This window comes from Ictidomys tridecemlineatus, chromosome 1 (assembly GCF_052094955.1).
Source record: "Ictidomys tridecemlineatus isolate mIctTri1 chromosome 1, mIctTri1.hap1, whole genome shotgun sequence".
Lineage (NCBI taxonomy): Eukaryota > Metazoa > Chordata > Mammalia > Rodentia > Sciuridae > Ictidomys > Ictidomys tridecemlineatus.
The window spans coordinates 150,027,104-150,052,461 of NC_135477.1; the positions used below are offsets into that span (position 1 = coordinate 150,027,104).

Consider the following 25,358-nt stretch of genomic DNA (forward strand, 5'->3'; position numbering starts at 1 on the left):
CCTGAACTGCTGGGATTGTAGGTGTGCACTACCACACCAGGCTCCTCAAGAGAAAGGCTAAGATTTCCTTTAAAAGTTCCCTTATCTGCTGAGTGAAGTGGCCCATGTCAGCAGCTGAGAGTAGGAGGATCCAAGTTTCAAAATCAACTTCAGCAACTTAGCGAGTCTCTTATCCCTAAATAAAAAGGGTTGGAAATGTGGCTTAGTGGTTGAGCACCCCTGGGTTCAATCCTTGGTACATACACACACAAAAAAACTTATCCCAAAATATATGTTGTAGAAAAAATTTAAAAGCTTTAACTGGCATTGAAGATACAAGGATGTATCTATCTCTTTTGGAAAGGTAATTAGTAAAGGGCTGTCTTCCAAAATCAAATTGTTGCCCAAGTTGAAAAACACTGATAAAACCACATGTTGGCAAAGATGTAGAATAACTGGAATTTTCATACATTGCAGGAAGAAAAGTAAACTGGATTAACTCCTGTGGAGTTATAGTACTAAAAAGCTAAAATCTGCATATCTTATAAACAGCAATTCTGCCCCACAGTATATATGCAAGAAAAAAGCATATTAATGTATACCAAAGAGATATGGAAGTAGGAGTATTTATAGAAGTGTTATTCATAAAAGCCCTAAACTGAAATAATCCCAAAGTCTACTACTATAATAACATGAATTGATATCCTCAAAATAATGTATTTTGTATTATAATAATAATAATACAAAAGGAGTACTTAGCATATGAATCCACTTAATCTTAAATTCAAACACATACAAAATACATCTACAATTTAATTTAAAAGTTATAATATAACATTTGAGGGGGATGAACAATAGAAGGGTCATGGGCAAGGCTTCTAGATGCTGATAATGTTCTTTATTTCTTGATTTGGTAAGTAATTACATAAAAGTGCCTACTTTGTAAAAATTCATTGAACTATTATGATTTATGTACTTGATTGTATTTGTATTATATTTTAATAACATATATACACTTTTGGTACTGAGTACTGAGCACAGGGCCTCAAGAATTTATTATAAAAAATTTATTAAAATAAAACAAGTCCCTGAGAAGAGTTTTTACTTACCAGTCGGATTAGTTCTTCCTTTATCAGCCTGGTGATTTCTGCCTTTGCTTTCTGCACAGCCAGTTCATTAGCACCTAATGATTGAATAGAAAATATATCATTCATATTACTAGAACTACACTGGATATTTATGCAAGTCATGGAGGTTCAGAGGGAAATATAGTAGGTGACTTTTAGAACATTGTACTGCCTGCCAAGGTAACTGTTCAATGCTGATAGAATATCACCTATGTTACATAATGACTGCTTATTATTCTGATTACTTTTAGACTCTCAGATGTGACCAAGGGAGTTCTCAATACATGCAGTATTAATAGTTCTGGTATACTGATTAAAAACAGCAAAGAAAAGCTGATAAGGAATATATCCAGAAGAGAATACAGCTAAGAGGAAATACAACTCCCTTGGTTCATTCATTTAATAAATATTTACAGGACCTTTTTTGTGTCCTGTGAGTCTGCAAATGTGTGAGGAAAATGTTCATCTGTATATTATTTTTTGGTATCAAGGATTAACCCAGGGGCGTTTAATCACTAAGCCATATCCCCAGCCCTTTTTTAGATTTTATTTAGAGACAGGGTCTTGCAGAGTTGCTAATGACTCGCTAAGTTGCTGAGACTGACTTTGAACTTGTTATCCTCCGGCCTCAATCTCTTTAACCGCTGGGATTACAGGTATGCCCAGATGAACAAAGTCTCAAAGAATAAAAGAGACTATCCAGGTTGTGGGAATGATAAAAGTATTTTACAAAAGGAACCACATGTGTTATGGTACAGAATTAAGAAAAGCAGGCTTCATTATTGAAGAGTAAGAGAAGTGTAGAATCGTCAGAAAAAAGAGCATTAGAGAATACTGTAAGGTACTGTAAGCATGAGGGGGCTGGAGACACTCATCCAGTTACTAATTCCAGAAATGTTTAGCACCCACCATGTATGATATATTATAAGAGATTCATTATACAAAGAACCCATTCATGTCCTTTACAATCTTGCAGACTACTAGAAAAACAAACTTGTAAAGCCATTACAACAGAATGATTAGGAAGCAATTTATCAGAACAACCCCTCCACTCATTTTTTGTGGTGCTGGGGTTGGAACCAAGTAGTATTCTGCCACTGAGTTACATCACCAGCTCCCCCGCTCCCCACTTTTTATAAAGTTGAAATTGGACACATACCTTTATTTATTTATTATTGAGTGAAATTTAAGAGGGGGGATTTTTTAAAAAATATTTATTTTTTAGTTTTCGGTGAACACAACATCTTTATTTTATTTTTATGTGGTGCTGAGCACCCCGCACATGCCAGGCAAGTGCGCTACCACTTGAGCCACATCCCCAGCCCACCTTTATTTTGTTTGTTTTTATGTGGTGCTGAGGATCAAACCCAGTGCTAGGTGAGTGCTCTACTACTTAGCCACAACCCCAGCCCCAACCAGCCCTTTTTAAATTATATTTTGAGATAGGGTTTCACTAAGTTGCCCAGGCTGGCCTTGAACTTGTGATCCTCCTGCCTCAGCCTCCTAAGTAGCTGGGATTACAGGTGTGTGCCACTGCTCTTGGCTCCTGGAAAAACTTTAAATTTCACTTTTAAGAAGTTTTCCCAGACTTCTCCAAGTACAGTGCTTTCTCTCAGTGTTCTCACAATACTATATTCATACCACCATGAAAGTACATTTCTGAGGGAGAATGGACAAGATGTTTTTTCTGAGTGGATGTGAATAGTGAGCAAGTTTAGATACTAGAAATTGACTAGCAAGTAAGGAAGTTAGAAGCAGTAAGGAAGATACTGAATCCAGGAGGAAGAGAAGGTGTTTTTAGCAAAGCGAGTGGATGAAATTTAATTTTGAAACTGCTGTAGTTGAAGTTATGGGACACACAGCTGGAAATATAAATGAGGTCTAGAAAGCCATCAAAGGTAAGTGGGGTAGGATCTGAAGCCAGGGAACCATACTCAGAGAGCAGCTAAATATAGGTACAAGGCACAGTGAATATTCACAACAGGAAAAGAGCTGAACCAAAATAGAAGAGAGTCTGAAATGTCAAAGAATAAACAGACAAGTTGCAGAGAGCTACTTCTTTCTCTCTGAAGGAAAGAGTTCATAAGACATGAGATAAATTCCACCCCCCCCCACCCCCCACCCCCTACCCCCTTACTAGAAGGGACTAACTTTCTTGAAGGATATGAACAATGGGCCCCAGGAAGAGAACTTCCCTTAGTGTTTCCCTACCTGCCTTCCTGCCTGGCCCTAAATTAACCCTACCAACAAACCTCCTCCCATGGCCTGGTCCTGCTCACCAAAAGTAACTAATTCCTCCCATGACCTGGCTCTGCTAAGGACCTATAAAACCCACTGCCATTTTCCCCCTGAAGATGTGTCCCTCTGGTGCTGAAAAAAGTATTCATTGCTGGTCCATGAGGTCTCCCTCCATTTTTTCTTTTTGTATTTGCTTTCATATGCTTTCATTTCTGAGAAAGATGTGGCAACAGTTTAACAAAGAGCAAAGGGCAAAGGGGATGGCTGTAAAGTTATAGCAATATATTTAAGTCCTTCCACCACCACTAAGCACAACATTTTGTTAAATTAATTTTTTTTGTTTTTTAGTTTTACATGGACACAATACCTTTATTTTTCTTTAGTTTTATATGGTGCTGAGGATAGAACCCAGTGTCTCACACGTGCTCTACAACTGAGCCACAACCCTAGCCCCTACACACATTTTTAAAGATATAAGAAAGGTAGAGTGTTAGAAAGGAAAAGTGGATAAAGGTGAGAGCAGGGTAAAAGCAAGAGCTAAGTCAGCCGAAAATTACAACCAAGGGGCTGGAGTTGTGGCTCAGTGGTAGAGCACTTGCCTAACATGTGTGAGGTACTGTGTTCAATTCTCAGCACTACATATAAATAACTGAACGAAATAAAGGTCCCTCAACATCTTTAAAAAAAAAAAAAAAATTACACCCCAAACAAAATTTGGAAGAAAAATAAGTTGCTTGGCATGAGTTGCTGGGAAGCTCATTGTTGGTATTCTTGTGTTATTTTAACAAGAAAAAAAATCAGGGATTGGGGTGTGGCTCAGTGGTAGAGCGCTTGCCTAGTATGTGTGGGTACTGGGTTCGATCTTCAGCACCACACAAAAATAAATAAATAAAAATATTGTGTCCATCTACAACTAAAAATATTTTAAGAAAGAGAGAGAGAGAAGGAAAAAGAGAAGAAGGAAGGAAGGAAATCACATGCTCACCTAGATCCAACTGGAAGCATAACTTTCCTACTTTAGCTAGAGCTTGACAATGAGGACATTTAAATTTTTGACTTATGTAACTTCTCTCGGTAATAGGTTGCACATGTTTATAGGCAGCAACGAGAAAGAGGCATTTCCTTTCATTGGTCCTAAAACAACTCTGGTTGCTTTTAAGGGATTCTCCACTAGTAAAAAGAGAGGGTCATACAACAGGCTATATAAATTATACAGGCTGACTTAGGCATGTAAGTCCTTCCTGTTCTCTTTCCCTCTGCCTGGTGGGAGGCCTGGAGCTGTTGAGCCACACAGAGCCTTCAAGGAGCCAGGCAGTGGGGTCCTTCCAATTACAGAACTAAAAACAGATGACACTAGGCTCCTTCCACACTAGCAACACCTGCTTTCATCCTGTTAGCTGAGCTTGCCTGGAGTTTCAAAAACTACATGATCCTTTAAAAAATCTAATTATCTCTAAAAGCTTTAGATCAATTTAATTACCGATCCCCAGCTTTTATTCAGCATCATTATGTTTCTAGAATACTCTTTAAGATTTGTTTTCGATGAGGTTACTTTTTTACTGGGAAAAAAAATTGCCTAGATAATCATAAAAATTAGATGTTATTTACTGAGTGTGGCTGACAGTGGAGAGAAGTGACCAGGATCAAACTAGGTGGAAAGAAAAGCAAGCAGAAGCTGTGGGCTGAATACAGTAGTAGGTATTTAACTTTATGGCCACTAATAGCACAGGAGACGTGTTTTCATAAAGTTATATGTAAGTTGAACTATGATAATATAAATAAAACTATATTACACAAGGATAACTATTTTTAATAAATCACACACACAAAAAGATCCCTTTTCAAAGCAAATAATCACTTTTCTGATTTACCTCTTTATTAAAGCAGACATTTAAAAATATGGGTTTTGCTTAATGATTACCATGATATTCAAGCAGAGAATAAAGGTCTGGTTCCATGTGTACCAGACATTGCACTATCAGATTCCTCTGCATATCATTGTCTCTCCATCCTATATGGCCTAATGAACACAGTAGCCTAAACCTGTCCAGTTCCAAGCACAGAGAGATGTAAGTTTTATTTTCTCTGCTTGAACATCTAATGCCAGTAATCCCCATTTTACCACTCATTGAGGAAGAATGTCACATGATTTGGAAAAATAATGAGCCACTGGCAGACAGAAATTCTTTAAGAATACATGAAATGATGCCATTTTAAAATCTGACTTGGGCTGGGGTTGTGGCTCAGCGGTAGAGTGCTTGCCTCGCATGTGCGAGACCCTGCGTTAGATCCTCAGCACCACATAAAAAATAAATAAGTGAAATAAAGGTGTTGTGTCCAACTACAACTAAAAAATAAATATTAAAAAAAAATCTGACTTCATGGTGGAGCACAACTCTAATACCAGCTACTTCAGAGGCTGAGGCATGAGGATCTCAGAATTGAGGCCAGCCTAGGCAATTTAGTGAGACCCTGACTTAAAATGACTTAAAATGAAACCTTAAAAAAGGGCTGGAGTTGTAGCTCAGCATGCAAACCAAAAAAAAATGATCCATTCACAGGAGGGAAAAAAAGAAAAAGAAATTAATAATAAAAACTTTAAACTTTTATCAGCTCAAAGAGCTAAAAGAAACCTTTGACAAAGAACACAGCTGGGGCTGGGGCTCATCGGTAGAGTGCTTGCTTAGCATGTGTGAGGCACTAGGTTAGATTCTCAGCACCACAAAAAAAATAAATAAAAATAAAGGTCCATCGACAACTAAAGAACAAAAATAAAACACCATAAAAAAATAAAATAAACTAGGAAAATACTATCTATCAAAACAGCAAATATCATAATGAAGAGCTAGAAAATAATAGGGCTGGCCCAGCAATTAGACAAAAGAAAGAAATTCAAGGGATACAAATAGGAAAAGAGCTCAAACTATCCCTATTTGCCAACAACACAATTCTATATAAGCCCCTCCAAACTCCACCAGCAAGCTATTAGAACTCATAAATGAATTCAGCAAAGTAGCAGGTTATAAAATTAACACCCACAACTCAACTGTACTCCTACATAAAAATGTTAAATCAGCTGAAAGAAAAATCAGGAAAACTATCCCATTCAAAATTGCCTAGAAAAAAATAAAATACTTGGGAATCAATCTAACAAAAGAGTTTGTAAAAGCCTTCTACAATGAGAACTACTGAAGAAGACCTTAGAAGATATCCCATGTTCTTGGAAAGGCAGAATTCAGATTGTCAAAATGGCCATGTAAAAATATAAAAGAATTCCTATTAAAATTCCAGTGATGTTCTTCACAAAAATAGAAAAGGCAGTCATGAAATTCATTTGGAAAAATAAGAGGCCCAGAATAGCAAAAGCACTCCTTAGTGAGAAAAGTGAAGCAGGAGGCATCACAATACCAAACCTTAAATTATACTACAGAGCTACAGTAACAAAAACAGCATGGTATTGGCACCAAAACAGATATGAAGACCAATGGAACAGAATAGAAGACACAGAGACAAACCCATAGTATCTCACAACAGACAAAGGTGTTACTAACATACATTGGAAAAAAGATAGCCTATTTGGGAAAAATGGAAATCTATATGTTGTAGGATGAAAGTTAACCCCTATTTCTCACCCTGCACAAAACTCAACTCAAAGTAGATTAGACTAGAGACCCTGTGCCCAGCAGAAGAAAATGTTGGCTTAGGAATCAATTTCCTCAACAAGACTCCTAAAGCACAAGAAGTAAAATCAAGAGTCAATTTATGGGATGGTATCAAATTTACAAAGCTTCTTCACAGCAAAGGAAACAATAAAGAACACAAAGAGAGAACTTTAGAATAGGAAAAAACCTTGCCATCTGTAACTCAGATAGAGCATTAATCTCCAGGATATGCAAAGAACTCAAAAAAACCTAACATCAAAAAAAAAAAAAATGTAACTCAATAAGTGGGCAAAGGAGCTGAACAGGCACTTCATAGAAGAAGAAATACAAATACATGAAAAAAATGTTCAACTTTTCTAGCAATTAGAGAAATGCAAATTAAAACTATAACAAGTAACAATAAATGTTGGTGAGGATGTGGGGAAAAACGTTCACTCATACATTGCTGGTGGGACTGCACATTGGTGCAACTACTCTGGAAAGCAGTATGGAAATTCCTCAGAAAACCTGGAATGGAACCACCACATGAATAGTTACCCACTCCTCAGTATACACCCAAAGGACTTAAAATCAGCATACTATAGTGACACAGCCACTTCAATGTCTACAGCCACTCAATTCACAATAGTCCTAGGTACCCTACAACAGATGAATGGATAAAGAATATTACTCAGCCATAAAGAATAAAATTATGGCATTTGCCGGCAAATAGATGAACTGAAGAATATCAGGCTAATTTTAAAAGAAAGAAAGAATAGGGTTGGGAGTATAGCTCAGTGATAATAATGTACACTTAACATGCACAAGGCTCTGGGTTCAATTCCCAGCACCCAAGAGAGAGAAAGAGAGAAGAAATGGAACCCCCAACACAAAAAATTCTGGGGTTGAAAAGTACAACAAATGGACTAAAAACTGCTCATCAGCAGATTTAAGCCAATAGAAGAATCACAAAATTTGAGGATAGGTCAATCAAGATTGAGTCTAGAAGACAGAATTAAAAGGAATGAAGAAAAATGACCAGAACCTAAGAGACCATGGGACACCACCAAATGTACCAACACAGGCATAACTACTTTCAGAGAAGTAGAAAAGAAGCAGAAAGAACATATAAAGAAATGACAAAATTTTGATGAAGTCTATACACCTAAACATTTTTTTTTTAAACCTTGAAGTGCTTCACCACTCTGCTACATTGTCAACTCTATATTTTGAGACAGAGTTTCCTTAAATTGACTGGCCTTGAACTTGCAATCCTCTGCCTCAGCCTCCCGAATCAACTGGATTACAGGTATGAGCCATCATAACCAGCTTTTATCCCCCCACTCTCAATACTGAGGATTAAATCCAGGGCCTCACACATGCTAGGTAAGTTTTCTACCACTGAGCTACTTCCCCAGCCCTCTCAAAAACCTTTAAAACAAACAAACAAAAAACATAGAGCCAGGTGTGGTGGTACATGGCTTTAATCCCAGCTACTCAGGAGACTAAAGCTGGACTGCAAGTTCCACGCCAGCTTGGGCAACTTAGTGGTATCCTGCCTCAGAATTTAAAATTTAAAAAGGCTGGGGAAGAAACTAGGGGTTAAGTTACCCTGGGTTCAATACTTCCCTCCCTACCCCAAATCCAAGTAGAACATGCTCAAAAAAATCAAAGTGTCAAAACATAATGAGAAGCCCAGAACAGCAGCACATGCCTGTGAAAGCTAAGGCAGGAGAATGGCAAATTCAAGACCAGCCTGGGCAATTTAGCAAGATCCTGTCACAAAATAAAAGGGCTGGGAAGGGAGCTTAGTGATAGAGAACCTCTGGGTTCAATCTCCAGTACCACAAAAATAAATCAAAACAAAACACACACAAGAGGGGCTGGGGATGTGGCTCAAGCGGTAGCGTGCTCGCCTGGCATGCATGCGGCCTGGGTTTGATCCTCAGCACCACATACAAACAAAGATGTTGTGTTCGCCAAAAACTAAAAATAAATAAATAAATATTAAAAAAAAAACAAAAACCCACACACACAAGAAAGAATCCTGAAAAAGCAACTCATCACTACAAGGGATCCTCAATAAGATAGACAACTGTCAAAAATCACGAAAGTCAGAAGACTGAGAATGATGTACAAAGTGCTAAAAGAAAAAACTCTATATCCAGAATACTATACTTCCAAAATGAAGGTGTAGCTAAACATAATGTTACAAACCTGCATTCCCAGCTATCCAGGAGAATAAAGCAAGAGGACTGGGGAGTTCAAGGCCAGCCTGGGCAATAGAGCATACCCCCTCTCAAAAACAAACCAACCAATTATCAAAACTGAAAGCAGAAAAAACTATTTTTACAGGTGAAATTGAGACATTCTCAGTTAAACTAAACAGGAGAGTTCATTACTGGTATACCTGTCCTAGAAGAAACCTCTAGACTGAAGTGAAAAGACATTAGACAGTAATTTGAATCTACATGAAGAAATAAAGAATACTGGTAAAGGTAATTTCTACACAGGTAAATATAAGTTAGTATTCTTTTTAGTTTGTAGCTTCTCATAATTTTCTGTATGATTTAAAAGACAACTATATAAAATAATAATTATAAATCTTATAAATCTTATTTTGAAGGGACTATAATAGATATATAAAGATGTACTTTGTGACAATAGCAACAAAAAAGCAATGGGACAGAACTATATAGGAGCAAAGTTTTTGTTGCTATGAAAACTAAAATCAGAGATACTGGGTGTGCTTATCATACACAAGGCCCCGAGTTCAATTCCCAGCATCCAAAACAAAAAGCAACAAAAACTAAATTGGTATTAATCCAATTACACTGTGATATATATTAAGATGTTAACTGTAAACCAAGGTTATCACTACAAAAATAACCAAATAACAACAAATATTCATGTATATTGAGAGAGAGAGAGAAACAACATGGGATACAAATATTCAGAATGCTATGGGAGAATAATTGCTTGAGCCCAGGAGTTTGAGGCCAGCCTGAGGATGTACTTCAGCGATAGACACCTAATGCATAAGCCCTGGGTTTGAGCCATAGCATCATACAAAGCACACAAGAAAATGGTTATCTAGCACAAAAGAAGGTAGTAACTAAGATCTTTTGGAATTTAGGCACTTATAGCAATAAATTTCTGAGTATTGCTTTCATTGCATCTTGTTAAGTTTTATGAATGCACTAAATAACCAATGAACTGTTTCTTTGATTTAATTAATTAATTAATTCATTCATTCATTCATTGTGACACGGGGATTGTACCAAGGGGCTCACACATGCTAGGCAAGTGCTCCACCAAGATATATCCCTAGCTCTTTTTATTTTTTATTTTGATACAAGATCTTGCTAAGTTGCCCAGACTGTCCTTGAACTTGTGATCTTCTGCCTTAGTCTACAGAGTAGCTGGGATTGTACCCATGTGCCACCATATCTGGCTAGATTGCACATTTTAAAACAGTCAAAATACTAGAAAGGCAATATATCAATCAATGGAAGGGTAACTGATGTGATACAGCAATCTGTATACGGCGTAAAGTTGGGAGTTCATAACCCGCTTGAATCAAACTGTGAAATATGATGTATTAAGAACTATGTAATGTTTTGAACGACCAACAATAAAATAAAAAAAATAAAAAAAAACAGTCAAAATGATAAGTTCTATGTAATTTGAATTTTACCTTAATTTTAAAAGTTGCAATAGTGATTAAAACCTTAAGTATACATTATTTCAGCTTTAAGCCTTAAATAGCATAAGGCTGTTGATAAATTTTAAAACCAGTTCTAAATGGGGGACATTTAGAACAAATTGGCAATCTGGGCTCTGTACTGAAAACAATGCTGTGATGCAATGAACATGAAGCCAGCACAAGTGGTCCACTTATCTAACAATTCAGTTCTTTCTGCTTCTCTTGCACATGAACTAAAAAAAAAAAAAAAAAACCACAAAAAAATTTTTAAAGTCTGTTACAAAGATGTTCAGATTAAATAAAATAGATCAGGTTGCAACTGAATAGCGCCCCCCCCATCAAGATGGAAACTGCCAATGGAATGAATTCATTCAGGAATGCCATGAAATATGGTTGTAAACCAACCTTAATTGCTCTTAGATAGAGTATTATTTATATCCTTTAGGGTATGGTATTAATTGTCTATTTGTCATTTTATTAAAGGTATGAATGTACTCAATTGTGCATAACTTCAGAGGCAATACTGGCTTAAACATTAAGTGGACTAACAGAGTTGATTTATTTTCTAACCTAAACTTTGGCTGGAATATTATACCTCTATGAAGAATAAATGGGTCAGTCTTTAAAATGCATACTCCTTTTTTGCATGATTTTCAAATGTGAGCCACACACAGATCATTCTTTGTATATTTATAAACTTGTAAAAAAAAAAAAACCCTCAAATAATATATGAAACTATTTTTTTCTTTCAGGTATTCCTTCTTTTCAGTCCTTCCTAGAACTGACCTCACATTCTCTGTGTGTATTACATCTATGTCAACCTTGATCCAACTCAAGCCTGAAAAAGAACCAATAGTACATACTTTCGATGGCCAAGTAAATTTTCCGCTCTCCTTCCTTGGGTTCTTTGCCAGGAGGGAAGTATGTTCCTCTTATTGTAATTGCAGCTTCAGAATATTCACTAATTCTCTGTAGAGCTTCCTTTGAAGTAACTTTCCACCTAGCCGTCTAAAAGAAGGGTGGAAGGAAAAAAAAAAATCACTTCATAACAAGGATTTTATAAATCAGGATGCTGACACATATTACATTGGCTAATATATTATCATCAATATTAGGATTATAATACATGTACATATTATAAGTTCCTTTGGATCCTAATGTATCTAGAACAGATTTGTAAAAAATGAATTTCAATTGCTGTCTTCCCCTTCTAGGTAAAAAATAAAGTAGCTATTAAAATGTTCACATGTTGGGGCTGGAGATGTGGCTCAAGCGGTAGCGCGCTCGCCTGGCATGCGTGCGTCCCGGGTTCGATCCTCAACACCACATACCAACAAAGATGTTGTGTCCGCCAAGAACTAAAAAATAAATATTAAAAAAAAAAAATTCTCTCTCTCTCTCTCTCCTCTCTCACTCTCTCTTTAAAAAAAAAAATGTTCACATGTTTAATTTATTTTGCAATATTGAGGATTGAACCCAGGGACCCTTGACAATGAACTACATTCCCAGCACTTTTTTTTTAATTTTATTTACTTTAAGACTGAGTTGCTAAGGCTGACTTTGAATAACTGTCTTCCTCACTCAGCCTCCCAAACCACTGGGGTTACAGCTGTGAGTCACCAGGCCCAGTTGTTCATGCATTTTAAGGAAGGATTTCTGTTCTTAAAGAAGCAAAGAGTTGGGCTGGGATGTAGCTCAGTGGCAAAGCGTCTGCCTTGCATTCGCAAAGCCCTGGGTTGGACCCCCAGTTCCAAAAAAGACAAAAAAAAAAAAAAAAAAAAAAAGAAGCAAAGAGTTTCTACTTCACAATATAAAAAAATGTTTAGGGCTGGGGTTATGGTTCAGTGGTGGAACCTAGCATGCTGAGGCACTGAGTTTGATTCTGAACACTGCATATAAATAAATAAAAGGCTCATCAATAACTTAAAAGAAAATTAAAAAAAATATTTAGACCTATTACTTGCCTGTGGGAAGTCATTGATCTCCAATTCTTCCTCATATCTCTTAAAAGACTCATTTTGTCCACCATCCTGTCTCTCCTCTTCTTGTTTTTCTAAAGGCACATAATTGAGCTTGGCATTGATCTTTTCAGCAAGTTGCTCTGCAATGGTTTTTGCAGACACAGTGGGAGCCAGAATGGTGCCACCTCTGAGGATCGCATTGGTGGCTTGTTGCATCACATCCTGTAGTTAAAGAAGATCTACAGTCAAATCTCAAATGAGGACAGACAAAACCAGAGAACTCACCACAAATTATTCTCCGAAAAGTCATTAATCTGTTTAAATAAAGAAAAATATCATCTTTTGAGAGCTGGGATTATAGCTAAGTGGTCGGAATGCTTGCCTACCATGTGCAAGGCCCTGGGTTTGATCCCAGCACTATCCCCAAAACAAAACAAAACAAAAACAAAAACAAAACAAAACAAAAACACTTTCTAATTACTGTCCCATTCATATGCTTAATTTAGCACTATATATAACTAATAGTTTAATGTATTTCCCTTATCATTGATGAGAAAATGAAGAAACAGTCAATTTTGTATTACATCTCAGACATTCTGTGGATCATTAACTCTTGAGAGCAGATACAATGCAGTATTTCTAAAAACATTTCCTTTGAATTAGAATCTGTGTACCACTAACATCACTGAGTTTCTCCTTTCTCACTGACCCAAAAAACATTCAATAAATTACAGTAAATGACTTACACAATATCTTCAAAATACTGTTGAAATTAATAAGCCATTCTTTGGGAATGCTATGAAAAATTACTCTTAATTAAAACTTAAATGCTTCCAAGAAAAAGATGCCACATTAAATATTTTAAGAACACATTTCTCCACAATTTAAATACATGTTAGTTTGAGTCATAACCCAATGCTTACTTATTCAGGGAATATTTGTCAGCCCAAAAAAGACTCAGTCAATAACAGATTAAGAAAGACAAACTGGGCTGGGGATGTGACTCAAGTGGTAGCGCGCTCGCCTGGCATGCGTGCAGCCCGGGTTCGATCCTCAGCACCACATACAAAACAAAGATGTTGTGTCGCCGAAAACTAAAAAATAAATATTAAAAATTCTCTCTCTCTTAAAAAAAAAAAAAGAAAGAAAGAAAGAAAGAACTGCCTTGGATTTGGGGAAGACCAATCAAAATCTAGTACAGGCTGAATATCCCTTATATGAAATGCCTGGGACAAGAAGTATTTCAGATTTCAGAGTTTTATCTGGATTTCAGAATATCCACAGACTTTAAGGTAGACATAGCTAATAGGAAAATTTGATATCCCAAATGCTACAAAATCCAAACCTTTTTGGACATTAGGTTGGTGATCAAAAAGTTTCAGATCTTAGAGCATTTTGTTCTTAAAGTGCTAGTGATTTAACTCAGGGCTTTGAGCAATGCTAAGTAAGTGCTTTACCATTGAACATTCTCAATCGTGAATTTTGGATTTTTTAGAACATGCTCATCTGCTCTACAAAAATGATCTATGGCTAACAGGTACTCCAGAAGAGGCATGAAGTCGCTCAGTTAATCAGACTAGCAACATCATCCAAATGCAATTATCAAAGAACCCTGTATTCTCACAAACTCAATTTCTAGGAAAACTTGTTCATTTATGCTCAGCATAATTCCTGAAAAGCATCTAAATCAAAAGTACTGAGACTTGGAACAAATTACTTAATACCTGAGACTCGATGCCCAAATTCTTCTGAGCATTGATTCTAAGAGCCAATCTCTTAGCAATTTCTAATTTCTCAGCATTTCCTGCAGTCGGAGCAGGAACACTAGATGTTCCAGGAGCAGCCATATCCTTTACTCTCTTCTTTGAATTAAACATGCTTTCAATTTGTTCATCAATCTAGACCAAGGAAATACAGGAAGGATTAGTAAAAACTAGATTAGAAATGCCAATTTAATTTCTACAAAACGAGCGAGAAACTGTTCCACCAAAAAGATAAAATCAGACATTTATCTATATCTATATCTATATATCTATGTGGGGGGTGAGGGTGTTGCTGGGGGATTGAACCCATGGCCTTGTGCAGCTATTTATTAAAGGGATACATTTCATTTAAATAATCTGTTGTCTATTGTGAAAGACAGACATACAGTAAGTAAGCAAGCAAGCAAGAAGAGATACAAGGGCTGGGGATATAGCTCAGTTGGTAAAGTGCTTGCCTCGCATGCACAAGGTCCAGGGTTCAATCCTTAGCACCACCCTCTCCCCCACCCCCAGAGAGAGAGAGAGAGAGAGAGAGAGAGAGAGAGAGAGAGAGAGAGAGATACAATGCTGCATGAACCATTTAATCAGACTTCTAAGCAGTCCAGAAAACATTTAGTCTAGTAAATGAGGAAACATGTGCTGCCAATACAAAAATAGTCCTTATGATGCAGCTGAGTTATTCCAGGGTTTAGACCTTAAGGACAAATTATAATGCAAAGAGGCTAGAAGAAGTGCTATAACTCATATCCAGAAGACAAGTAAAAATGTAGTCAATAATTCTCAGAGTATGTCATGACTTGCTCTGCAGGCAAGGTGTCCAGTCCTAACACCTAAAATGCAATTGGATTTGCTTTAAAAACTGGATAACACAATCAGAAAAAAGGGCTTTATTCTTCCGAATCAATGAAGAAAAGAAATAAAGACTGTTTTCCCCATAAAGGTTTAAGAGCAGTGCTGAAGGCCTCAGCGCTCCAGAACTCACATGAGCCCTCATGCAATGCACTTTCTTTTCTCTTTGAGACAGGGTCGTTGTCCAGCCTTGGCTACAACTCATGGGCTCAAGTGATCCACATGCCTAGGAGTCCTGAATAGTTGGGACTACAGGCACCAGCCATCATGCTTGGTTATTGCACTTTTTTAAAAAGCCTGCCTTTTGCCCAACAATGACTGATGGCACTGATTAGAAACACAAATTCCCTCATAAATCCATGTTAGATTAATAAGGCTTTATCTTCTCAATCTCAAATGCAGAGAAAAGTTTCTCTGAGGTTAAAGATATATAAGGTTAATTTAGAAAGACCTTTTACTGAAATAGTCAATAGCTTTTCATTATATATGCAAAAATTTTAATTTTTTTTGTTTTATTAAATATCTCATCTTTATTGAATGTACTAAAAAGAAAATAATGACTGGGGCAGATAGGAGAAAAATGAACCCGAGATCATCAAGGATAAATCAGAAGTCTAAACAAGTAGGAGAAAGCAAATATAAAATTAAGACAACTTCTTACTTTTATATCTTCTACTCCTATGCTGTTCTCAGGCTCCTCTCTGAGCACAGCTTTTCAGTGAATTCACCACCCTGGAGAGATGTGGTGGGGCTTTCACAGCTAGTCTTCTAGGAGTCCTAGATCCATCTCAACTTTATTTAATTATTTTTTATTGGTTATTCAAAACATTACAAAGATTGCAGAATCACATCGGTTACACATCCACATTTTTACATAAATGCCATAATAGTAACTGTTGTATTCTGCTACCTTTCCTATCCTCTACTATCCCTTCCCCTCCCATCTTCTCTCTCTACCCCATCAATTGTAATTCATTTCTCTCCTTATTTTTTCCCATTCCCCTCACAACCTCTTATATGTAATTTTGTATAACAATGAGGGTCTCCTTCCATTTCCATGCAATATCCCTTTTCTCTCCCTTTCCCTCCCACCTCATGACTCTGTTTAATGTTAATCTTTTCCTCCTGCTCTTCCTCCCTGCTCTGTTCTTAGTTGCTCTCATTATATCAAAGAAGACATTTGGCATTTGTTTTTTAGGGATTGGCTAGCTTCACTTAGCATAATCTGCTCTAATGCCATCCATTTCCCTGCAAATTCCATGATTTTGTCATTTCTTAGTGCTGTGTAGTACTCCATTGTGTATAAATGCCACATTTTTTTTATCCATTCATCTATTGAGGGGCATCGGGGTTGGTTCCAGTCTAGCTATTGTGAATTGTGCTGCTATGAACATCAATGTGGCAGTATCCCTGTAGTACCAAAAATTTTAATCATCAACTAGTTTTAAACCTAACATTTGGCTTAGTAAAGCTGTTTTAAATTAAACAGCACATATGATATAAAAATCTAAACAAATATGTTAAATCATGAATGTAGAATGTGGATGGTCCTTTATCAATAGGAATGATTTTATTTTGGGCTTTACTAACTTTTTTTCTCTTAAGTTCTATATTACTTTAATGATCAAAGAAACAATCAAATATTTAATCACAAGATTTTTAAAACTGTTAAAAAGTAATATAAAAAAGTAATAAGAGATGGTCTGAAAATACAGCTACAAATTATTTAAGAAGTAAAGCCTCCCCTTGAGTGTGAGATGAACTCAGTGACTTCTAATAGAAGAAAATGGAAGTGACAGTGTGTAGCTTCAAAGACTAGTCATAAAAGGCACTAAAGCTTCCTCTCCTCTTTCTTGGATCATTCTCTATGGAGGAAGCCAGCTGCCTGAGGACACACAGACAGAGAAGAGAACAAAGGCATCCTGTAAATATCAAAGTGAGTGAGCCATCATAGAAGCCTCAGTCAAACCATCAGGGGACTGGGCCAACCACCTGGCTGCAACCCATGAAAGTCCAAGCCAGAAGTAGTTGGCTAAACACCCATTCCTACCTGTCAGGAACTATGAGATAATAACTGCTTATTATTTTAACCTGCTAAGTTTTGTATTGATTTCTTACACAGTAATAGGTAAGCAAAAATGGATTTTTTTTTTTTAAATTTTGAGATAGTAGGTAAACTAAAAAGAAATGACCTTGGGATAATGGGAGAGCTGGGCTCTGGTCCTGGTTAGGCTTACTTCCTTGGGTAGATCTAGATCAAATACCTTCTTTTTTTAGTACTGAGGTTTGAGCTCAGGGGCACCTGGCCACTGAGCCACAACCCCAGCCCTATTTTGTATTTTATTTAAGACAGCATCTCACTGAGTTGCTTAGTGCCTCCCTTTTGCTAAAGCTTGCTTAGAACCTTCGATTCTCCTGCCTCAGCCTTCCAAGCCACTGGGATTACCCAAATACTTTTACAGAGCCTCCATTTCCTCAATGCAAAGATGAAATTGAATTCCTAATTCCCATAAGCAAAATAAGGTTTAATCTAATTTAAAAACAAACAAACTGTGGTATGATCAATGTACTGGAAATGTTCTAGCTTAACCAAAGTTAAATGGTCTTCCTTAAGAATTTTTCAGGTTGGGTGTGGTGGCGCATGCTTGTAATCCCAGCAGTGAGAGAGGTAGAGGGAGGCAGAGGCAGGAGGATCAAGAGTGCAGAGCCAGCCTCAGCAATTTAGCAAGGCTAAGCAACTCAGTGAGACCCTTAATAAAATACAAAATAGGGCTAGGGATGAGGCTCAGTGGTCAAGTGCCCCAAGTTCAATCCCTGGTACTCAAAAAGGAAAAAGAAAAAAAAAAAAGAATTTTTCATATCCTTGGACGTGCATTATTTGTATATACTAGACAGATTTTCCAAAATTATAATGGTAACAATTCTTTTCTAATGCTGTAAAACCACACTCTGAAAACCTTAACCTGCTAAGAATATAGGCTTTAATAAGAATACTAGCTGTGTAAATCTGAAAAGGTTATTATTTCTTTCTAAGCCTCAGTCTGCTCGATTATAAAATGGCAAATATTTTGAGTATGTACTTTATATGCCAACTGTGAGGAAGTAATGAAACATCCCTGGTAAAGCACTTGGCACAGCATGTGCTACTTAGTAGCACTCAACAAATTCTGAGTATTACTACTAATAAAGCTATTTGATAATTACTCAATTTAAAAAGAATAAAAAACATTGATAGCTGGGTGCAGTAGCATGGACCTGTAGTCCTAGCTATTGAGGAGGCAAGGAAGAAGGATCACATGAGCCCAAGGAAAGAGACCCGGTATCAACATAGCAGCAGTAACAACAACAAAAAACAATACTAATACAATATTTTTAAATGTACGGGAGCATTAACTATGGTAATCTAGTGGGTGTGCAAAAGTTATATGTACAAGAATGAACAATGAAATATAGTTTATAATAGCTATATTCCAAATAGTGAATACATGAAAATAATCCCATACATTCAAAAACAGGTGTTTAATTCATTCAATTCTGAAATATGCATATAATGTTATGAAGTCATCACGAATAATATAAGTAAACTTCTAAAATGAAAATATTTCTACAAACTGTTGTTGAGAAGGGAAAAATAAGTAAATAAAAATACACAAAGAGAAAATAATATTGGGAGGGTACATGCCAAGGTTTCTAGGGACTGGTTCCCTCAACAAGCCTATGGTCAGCCCTCTAGCATAGAAGGGATAATTACTTCAATTGATATTAGTGAAACTTAGAATATACTTACATCAACCGCAGCATCCTCATCATCTGAATCTTGCAGACCAAGAGCCGCTTTTTGTAATTTCTTCCTCTCGTTAGCCAAAGCTTGTTCGGTTTCATCAAATTTGAATCCCTTACCAGAGAACCCACTACTCTTTTTAATTATTTTTCCTTCCTTTCAAAGAAAAATTTTTAAAATTAGAGATTTTAAATATTTTCCAAAGTGGTACCTGCAAATTTAACAGAAATGCTTCACCTAGTCTGTAAGAAAAATGAAGAACTCTACAGAACTTTATAAAACATTAAATTCAAGCAAAGAAAGAGAGCTGTTTTTACTTTTTCCTCTTTAAAGAAATAAATCAAAACAGTCCATCAAGATGTCCAAGTATCAAGTATTCACATTATGATTTGCATAAAAGAAACACAAGTTAAAAAACTCACAGCTTTCTGTTGATCTTTGAAATCACTCCAAAGTTTCTCTAGATCAGGAGGCACTGCAGTCCCTGACAATTCAAGAGCTTTAATTATGTCACCAGCATAGCGAGCTTGATCTTCTGTGATAAAAGTATAGGCATATCCCTAAAGAATGATGAAGTAAAATTCTTAAGATATTAATAAGACAAATCCTACTTAGATCAAAAGTAAATTAAATATGATCCACCTAATAAATCCTCGAGACTGACACCAACACTAAAGAACTTTAAAGGCCACAAAAGAGTCCTATTAAATTCTTAAATAGTTCAAAGGAAAATATGTAATTTAAACAATTAAAAATAAAATAAAATTCAGTGGTAGAATACTTGTGTAAAATGTGCAAGGTCCCAGGCTCAACACTCCTCACCCCAAAAAAGATACATAAAACAAGAAAATATCTAATTTCTTTGTAAATAAAAAAAAAATGAAACTTGACACAAATAAACAATTGCATTACCATATTAATTTCATTAATTTTTCTCTTTTATGCTTAATATCATCTTCTTTTTACTACCTGCTATACCACTTTAACACATATTAACTTCCTAGGATATAGCATTCTGTATATTTCTTTAAGACTAATAAAAGAGGGTAGGCACAGCAGCATACTCTGGTAAGCCCAGCAACTAGAAAGGCTGAGGCAGAAAGATAGCATGTTTGAAGCTAGCCTCAGCAACTTAGCAAGACGCTGTCTCCAAATACTATTAAAATAAAATTAAAAAGGCTGGAGATGTAGCTCCATGGCAGAGCACTTGCCTGACATGCAGAAGGCATTGGATTTGATCCCTAGCCCAGTTTAAAAAAAAAGGGAGGGGGGTGTGAACATATATATCTATGTGTGATGTGTATGTGGGTAGGTCTATTTTATGATCTCATGTTTAAAAAAAAAAAAAAAAAAGGCCACGAAACATCCCAGCCTATGTACTTACATGTATATGTGTATATACAAATTGTTAGACAAGGGCGAAAAATCTAAAAGGAGACACAACTGTTAAACAATATCTAGACAGCGCATCCTTTCAATAAGACTTAGGTGTGTGTGTGTGTAAATGATTAACATCATCCATTCCACATAACCCTAATAATCAAAGGTTTTTCAAATTGTCCCTATAACTCCTATTAGCTAGTCCTTAAAACACTAAAGAAGTGCCTATATTGTAACATAAAGGAAATCAAGTATTTAAAAATTCTTTTTACTTTATTGCCTGCTCTTCCAGTCCGTCCTGCTCTGTGCACATAATCCTCATAATGATTGGGGCAGCTGTAATTTACTACAAGAATCAAATGTTTCACATCTAGACCTCGGGCAGCAACAGAGGTGGCCACAAGAAGTTTGCAGGTCCCATTCTTAAAGTCATTTATAATACTGTCTCTGTCATATTGATCAATACCTGCAAGTAAAGAGAAAAACTATAAAACATGTTCAAATTAAATTTCCCATTCCCTTTGACAGAGAAAGAATCTAAATGTGGAGAAAAAACAAATCCACACCTACAACGTCTACACTATAAAAATAAAAGACTACAGCAATTCAATGGTGTGGTTGTACCTGCCTATAATCCCTGCAACTTGGGAGGCTGTAGGGATGCAGTGGGGTGGGAACTTCAGAACATAAGAGAATTCAGAATATTTACAATGTGTTATTCACAAAGTTCAGTGTAAAAACAAAAATTACTAGGAATACAAACAGAAAAACCTGAAACAAAATCAACAGAAAATAATCATTAGAGATTGACATCAAAATAACACAGATGTTATATTTAATAAAGATTTTTTTCAAGCACCTATAATAACTATGATCAAGGATTTTTTAATCCTTATAATAAGTGTCTTGAAAATCTAAAACAAAACAAACAAACAAAAAAAAAAAAACACAAGAAAATGTAGATGAGAAACCACTGGAAAGTTTAGGACTAACAAAATACATGCATTAGGCCCTTGGTTCAATACCCAGTACCACACATGTACACAAAATACAACTGAATAAAAAAAAAAAAAATTCACTGGATAAGAGCTGGGGTTACAGCTTTGCAGTAAAGCACCTGCCTATCATGTATCATGCATGAGGTCCTGGACTTGACTCTTAGCACCATAAAATAAAAACAACAACAAATCCTCATCAGAGGGACTTAACTGAAGTTTAAAAATGATGAAGAAGATAAAGAAAAAAATGATAAGAAAATTATACAATCTGAATTACAAAGAGAAGGAAGCTAAAAAAGACTGAATAAATCACATGAGATAACTTTAAAAGGTAAAACATACACAAAGCTGGAGTCACAAAAAAAGAGAGAAGGTAGGAAAAAAATTAAAGAAATAACAAGCCATAAATTTCCCAAATTAGATATAAGACATAAATGCAGATTCTAGAAGTTAAATGAACAACTTAGGTGAATCTCAGTTATATGTTGAATAATAATAATAATAAAAAAGCCAACTGTAAAAAGGTTATGTGCTGATATCACTTACAAAAATTCTTGTAAGAAAGCAGCAGTGCCCCCAGCACAGCAAACAAAACCCACAGAAAAGAGAGCAAAAAAGGCCAAAAGTTTGCCAGATGTTACAAACCAGGGTAGGGGGTGCCTTTCTAATTACCTTTATCTTTACAGGGACAAGATGAGAGAGTTTTGTGGGGTAATGGAAAGTTCTATATACTGATTATGGTGTATTCTATGGGGTGGTTAAGTAGACAAAATCCTGGGAACAGCCTATGTGTCCCAAAGAAATGACTAGAATATTATTCAGCAATAAAGAACTGATACATTCAACAACATGGACAAATCTCAAAAAACATATGTTACCTCTTGTAACAGTACATCTTATATGGTTCCATTTGTTTGAAATTCTAAAACAAATAAAAGTAATCTATGTGGAAAAAAATATTTGAAGTGGTTGGCTCTAGGGGTAGAAAATTTATGAGGTTTTATATCTTTTTTTTTTTTTTTTTGTACTGGGGATTGAACTCAGGGGCACTCAACTACTGAGTCATATCCCCAGCCCGATTTTAAATTTTATTTAGAGACAGGGTCTCACTGAGTTGCTTAGCACCTCGCTTTTGCTGAAGCTGGTTTTGAACTTTAATCTTCCTGTCTCAGCCTCCAGAGCCGAGGGGATTACAGACATGTGCCACAAGGCCCAGATACATACACATACATACACACACACACACACACACACACATTTTTAGTTGTTGATGCACCTTCATTTATTTTATTTTTATGTGTTGCTGAGAATTCAACCAAGTGCCTCACACATGCTAGGCAAGTGCTCTACACCTAGAGGCTAGAGGCATGGGCTCAGTGGTAGAGAGCTTGCCTAGAATACACAAGTCTGTGTGTGTTTACACACACACACGTTTGTTACTTGTAGAATCTACTATAAATAAGGGTGTTCACTATATAATTGTTTTCAGATTTTCTATGTTTGAAAATATTGGTAATTAAAAATTAGGAGAGCTAGGTATGGTGGCTTGTGCAACTTGGGAGGCTAAGGCAGGAGGATTGCAAGTTTGACACCAGCCTGGGCAACTTAGCAAACCCTGTCTCAAAATAAAAAAGGGGTGGGGATGTAGCTCCATGGTAGACTGCACTAGGTTCAATCCCCAATACTGTGAAAAGAAAAAAAGGAGGATAGGGGCAGGGTGTATATATGTGACATACACATACATAGAAATAGTCTCTCTTTAAACTTGTTTTCTCTGGAAGTTGATGACTGCATTTGCAAAGCCTTTCTGCTGGAAGACCAACTTGAGCTGACCTCAAAACAGACATTATTACTTTATGTATGTATGTGACTGTATGATCAATGTGATTCTACAATATGTATACTCAGAAAAATGAGAAATTATATCCCATCTATGTATGATATATCAAAGTATATAAGTGCTATTTTACTGTCATGTATAATTAAAACAAATAAAAAATTTAAAAAAAATCAATACTAATAGTGCATGTCAAAGACCTCAAAGAAGCATTTTGTCCTCCAGAAAGTCTTTGTTCTTTTACACCATAATTATGAGGAAGCAGAAACCACTGGAATGCTTTCCAAATTTAGTTCACCATATTACTCCAAGGATGTTTTCAAGAAAAATTTTAATTATTCAATATTAATGCAAAAATGAAGAAATGGATGACTGACAAAATAGAATTTTCAGTCATGGTTTAATCAAAATATTTTCAGATCACTTCTTTCATTCTTTAATCCACCTTAAGTGAATGTTGGCATGTGATAAGTAAAAAATCATAGTATTAAGAACAACATGTTCTTCATGTATTTTGTTCATAAACCACAACTGTCTTGTCCTGGCAAATCTCTTAATGAAAAAGTCAAGCAATCATGAAATGTTTTGACTGTTGTACTGAGAAATTTTTCTCAGGTTGAGTGCTAACAGTGGGTAGAACATACAATTCACACTCCTATTATCTCCCACCACTTACCCTATCCCCTCCAGACCTGAGCAGCTACAGGCAGCTCTATAGAAGACAGTCTTATATCTCTGAGTTTCCCTCTCACTATATACAGAGTAAACATAAATAAAGAGCTATCAAGTCATTAAATGCTAGTTTTGTCAACAAGACTGGCCATTTATGCAGATCAATCTTCAAAGAATAAATATACCATAGTGTGCATCCTCACAAATAAACATATTCAATATATTCTCTCTTGTTTAGTCACATTCCAAAGACATAAATATTTTTAGCAATTCTAATAACTCTAGCAAGAATGGACCATATGTTTTGCTGTTTGTATTTATTTCTTCTACAAAGGTAAAAACAATAATTAACATACATTTCAGGGGCTGGGGTTGTGGCTCAGTGGTACAGTGCTTGCCTACCATGTTCGAGAACCTGGGTTCAAACCTCAGCACGACATAAAAATAAATAAATAAAATAAAGGTATTGTGTCCAACTACAACTAAAAATTAAAAAAACAAAACAAAACAAAACAAAAAACATGCATTTCAGACATATCAATACCCACACTTCTCAAACATACATGGACAAACCAGTTTTAAACAAAACATTTAAAATTAAGAACTATAGGACTGGGGTTATAGATCAGTGGTAGAGCGCTTGTCTGGCACATATAAGGCACTGGGTTCGATCCTTAGCACCATATAAAAATAAATACTTTAGCCGGGCGCAGTGGCACACGCCTGTAATCCCAGAAGCTGGGGAGGCTTAGACAGGAGGATCATGAATTCAAAGCCAGATTCAGAAATGGTGAGGTGCTAAGCAACTCAGTGAGATTCTGTCTCTAAAATAAAACATAAAATAGGGCCAGGGATGTGGCTCAGTGGCCGAGTGCCCCTGAGTTCAATCCCTGGTACCAAAAAATAACTAAATACATTAAATAAAGGCATTGTGTACATCTACAACTAATTTTTTTTAAATTAAGATATACAGAATAACAAACAGCAGAAAGAAAATTATCACAGGTAAGAAACCTGAGCCCATATTTCAAAAGTATAGAATTACTAAAGTTCTGGACTATAAGCTTTGCAGCAAATAGCAACAAAAATATTTTTAAGATAATGAGGCCAATATGGCAAAAATAAAAGTTATATGTATCAGTATTAGTTATACTAGTGATTTGAGATTAATTTAAAAACTAAATGCAATGCTTTCTAGAGAAAGTGAATAGATTAATAATTGCCAATGTTAAGGGGAAGAGTGTGATGAAGGATTTACAGAACACTGAAAACTATCTTGCATGATACTATAATGATGGACAAAAACCAATATAAATTTGTCAAAATCCATAGAAAGTACACCACCAACAGTGAACCCTAGTATAAACTACGGACTTTGTATGTCAGTGATGTGTCAATGTAAGTTTGTTGATTTTTAACAATGGTA

The 25,358-nt window shown here is 36.0% G+C and overlaps 1 protein-coding gene across 7 annotated transcripts in view; it reads right to left on the minus strand.

Annotated features, from left to right (window-relative positions):
• The window catches only part of Ddx46 (DEAD-box helicase 46), a 73,398-nt gene that overhangs the window by 13,948 nt on the left and 34,092 nt on the right, over window positions 1-25,358 (minus strand). For 5 of the 7 annotated variants that reach the window (XR_013438572.1, XR_013438574.1, XR_013438578.1 and 2 more), the window contains 7 exons: window positions 20,698-20,891; window positions 19,468-19,605; window positions 19,052-19,201; window positions 14,374-14,550; window positions 12,656-12,874; window positions 11,555-11,699; window positions 1,089-1,162 (listed from right to left, as the gene is read on the minus strand). Coding sequence is in view for 3 of the 7 variants with exons in the window: in XM_078049008.1 (XP_077905134.1) it covers window positions 1,089-1,162; window positions 11,555-11,699; window positions 12,656-12,874; window positions 14,374-14,550; window positions 19,052-19,201; window positions 19,468-19,605; window positions 20,698-20,891 (1,097 nt within the window). In the remaining 4 variants the exon portion in view is untranslated. The remainder of the gene's footprint in view (window positions 1-1,088; window positions 1,163-11,554; window positions 11,700-12,655; window positions 12,875-14,373; window positions 14,551-19,051; window positions 19,202-19,467; window positions 19,606-20,697; window positions 20,892-25,358) is intronic. The other 2 variants (XM_078049007.1, XM_078049006.1) reach the window with 1 other exon arrangement.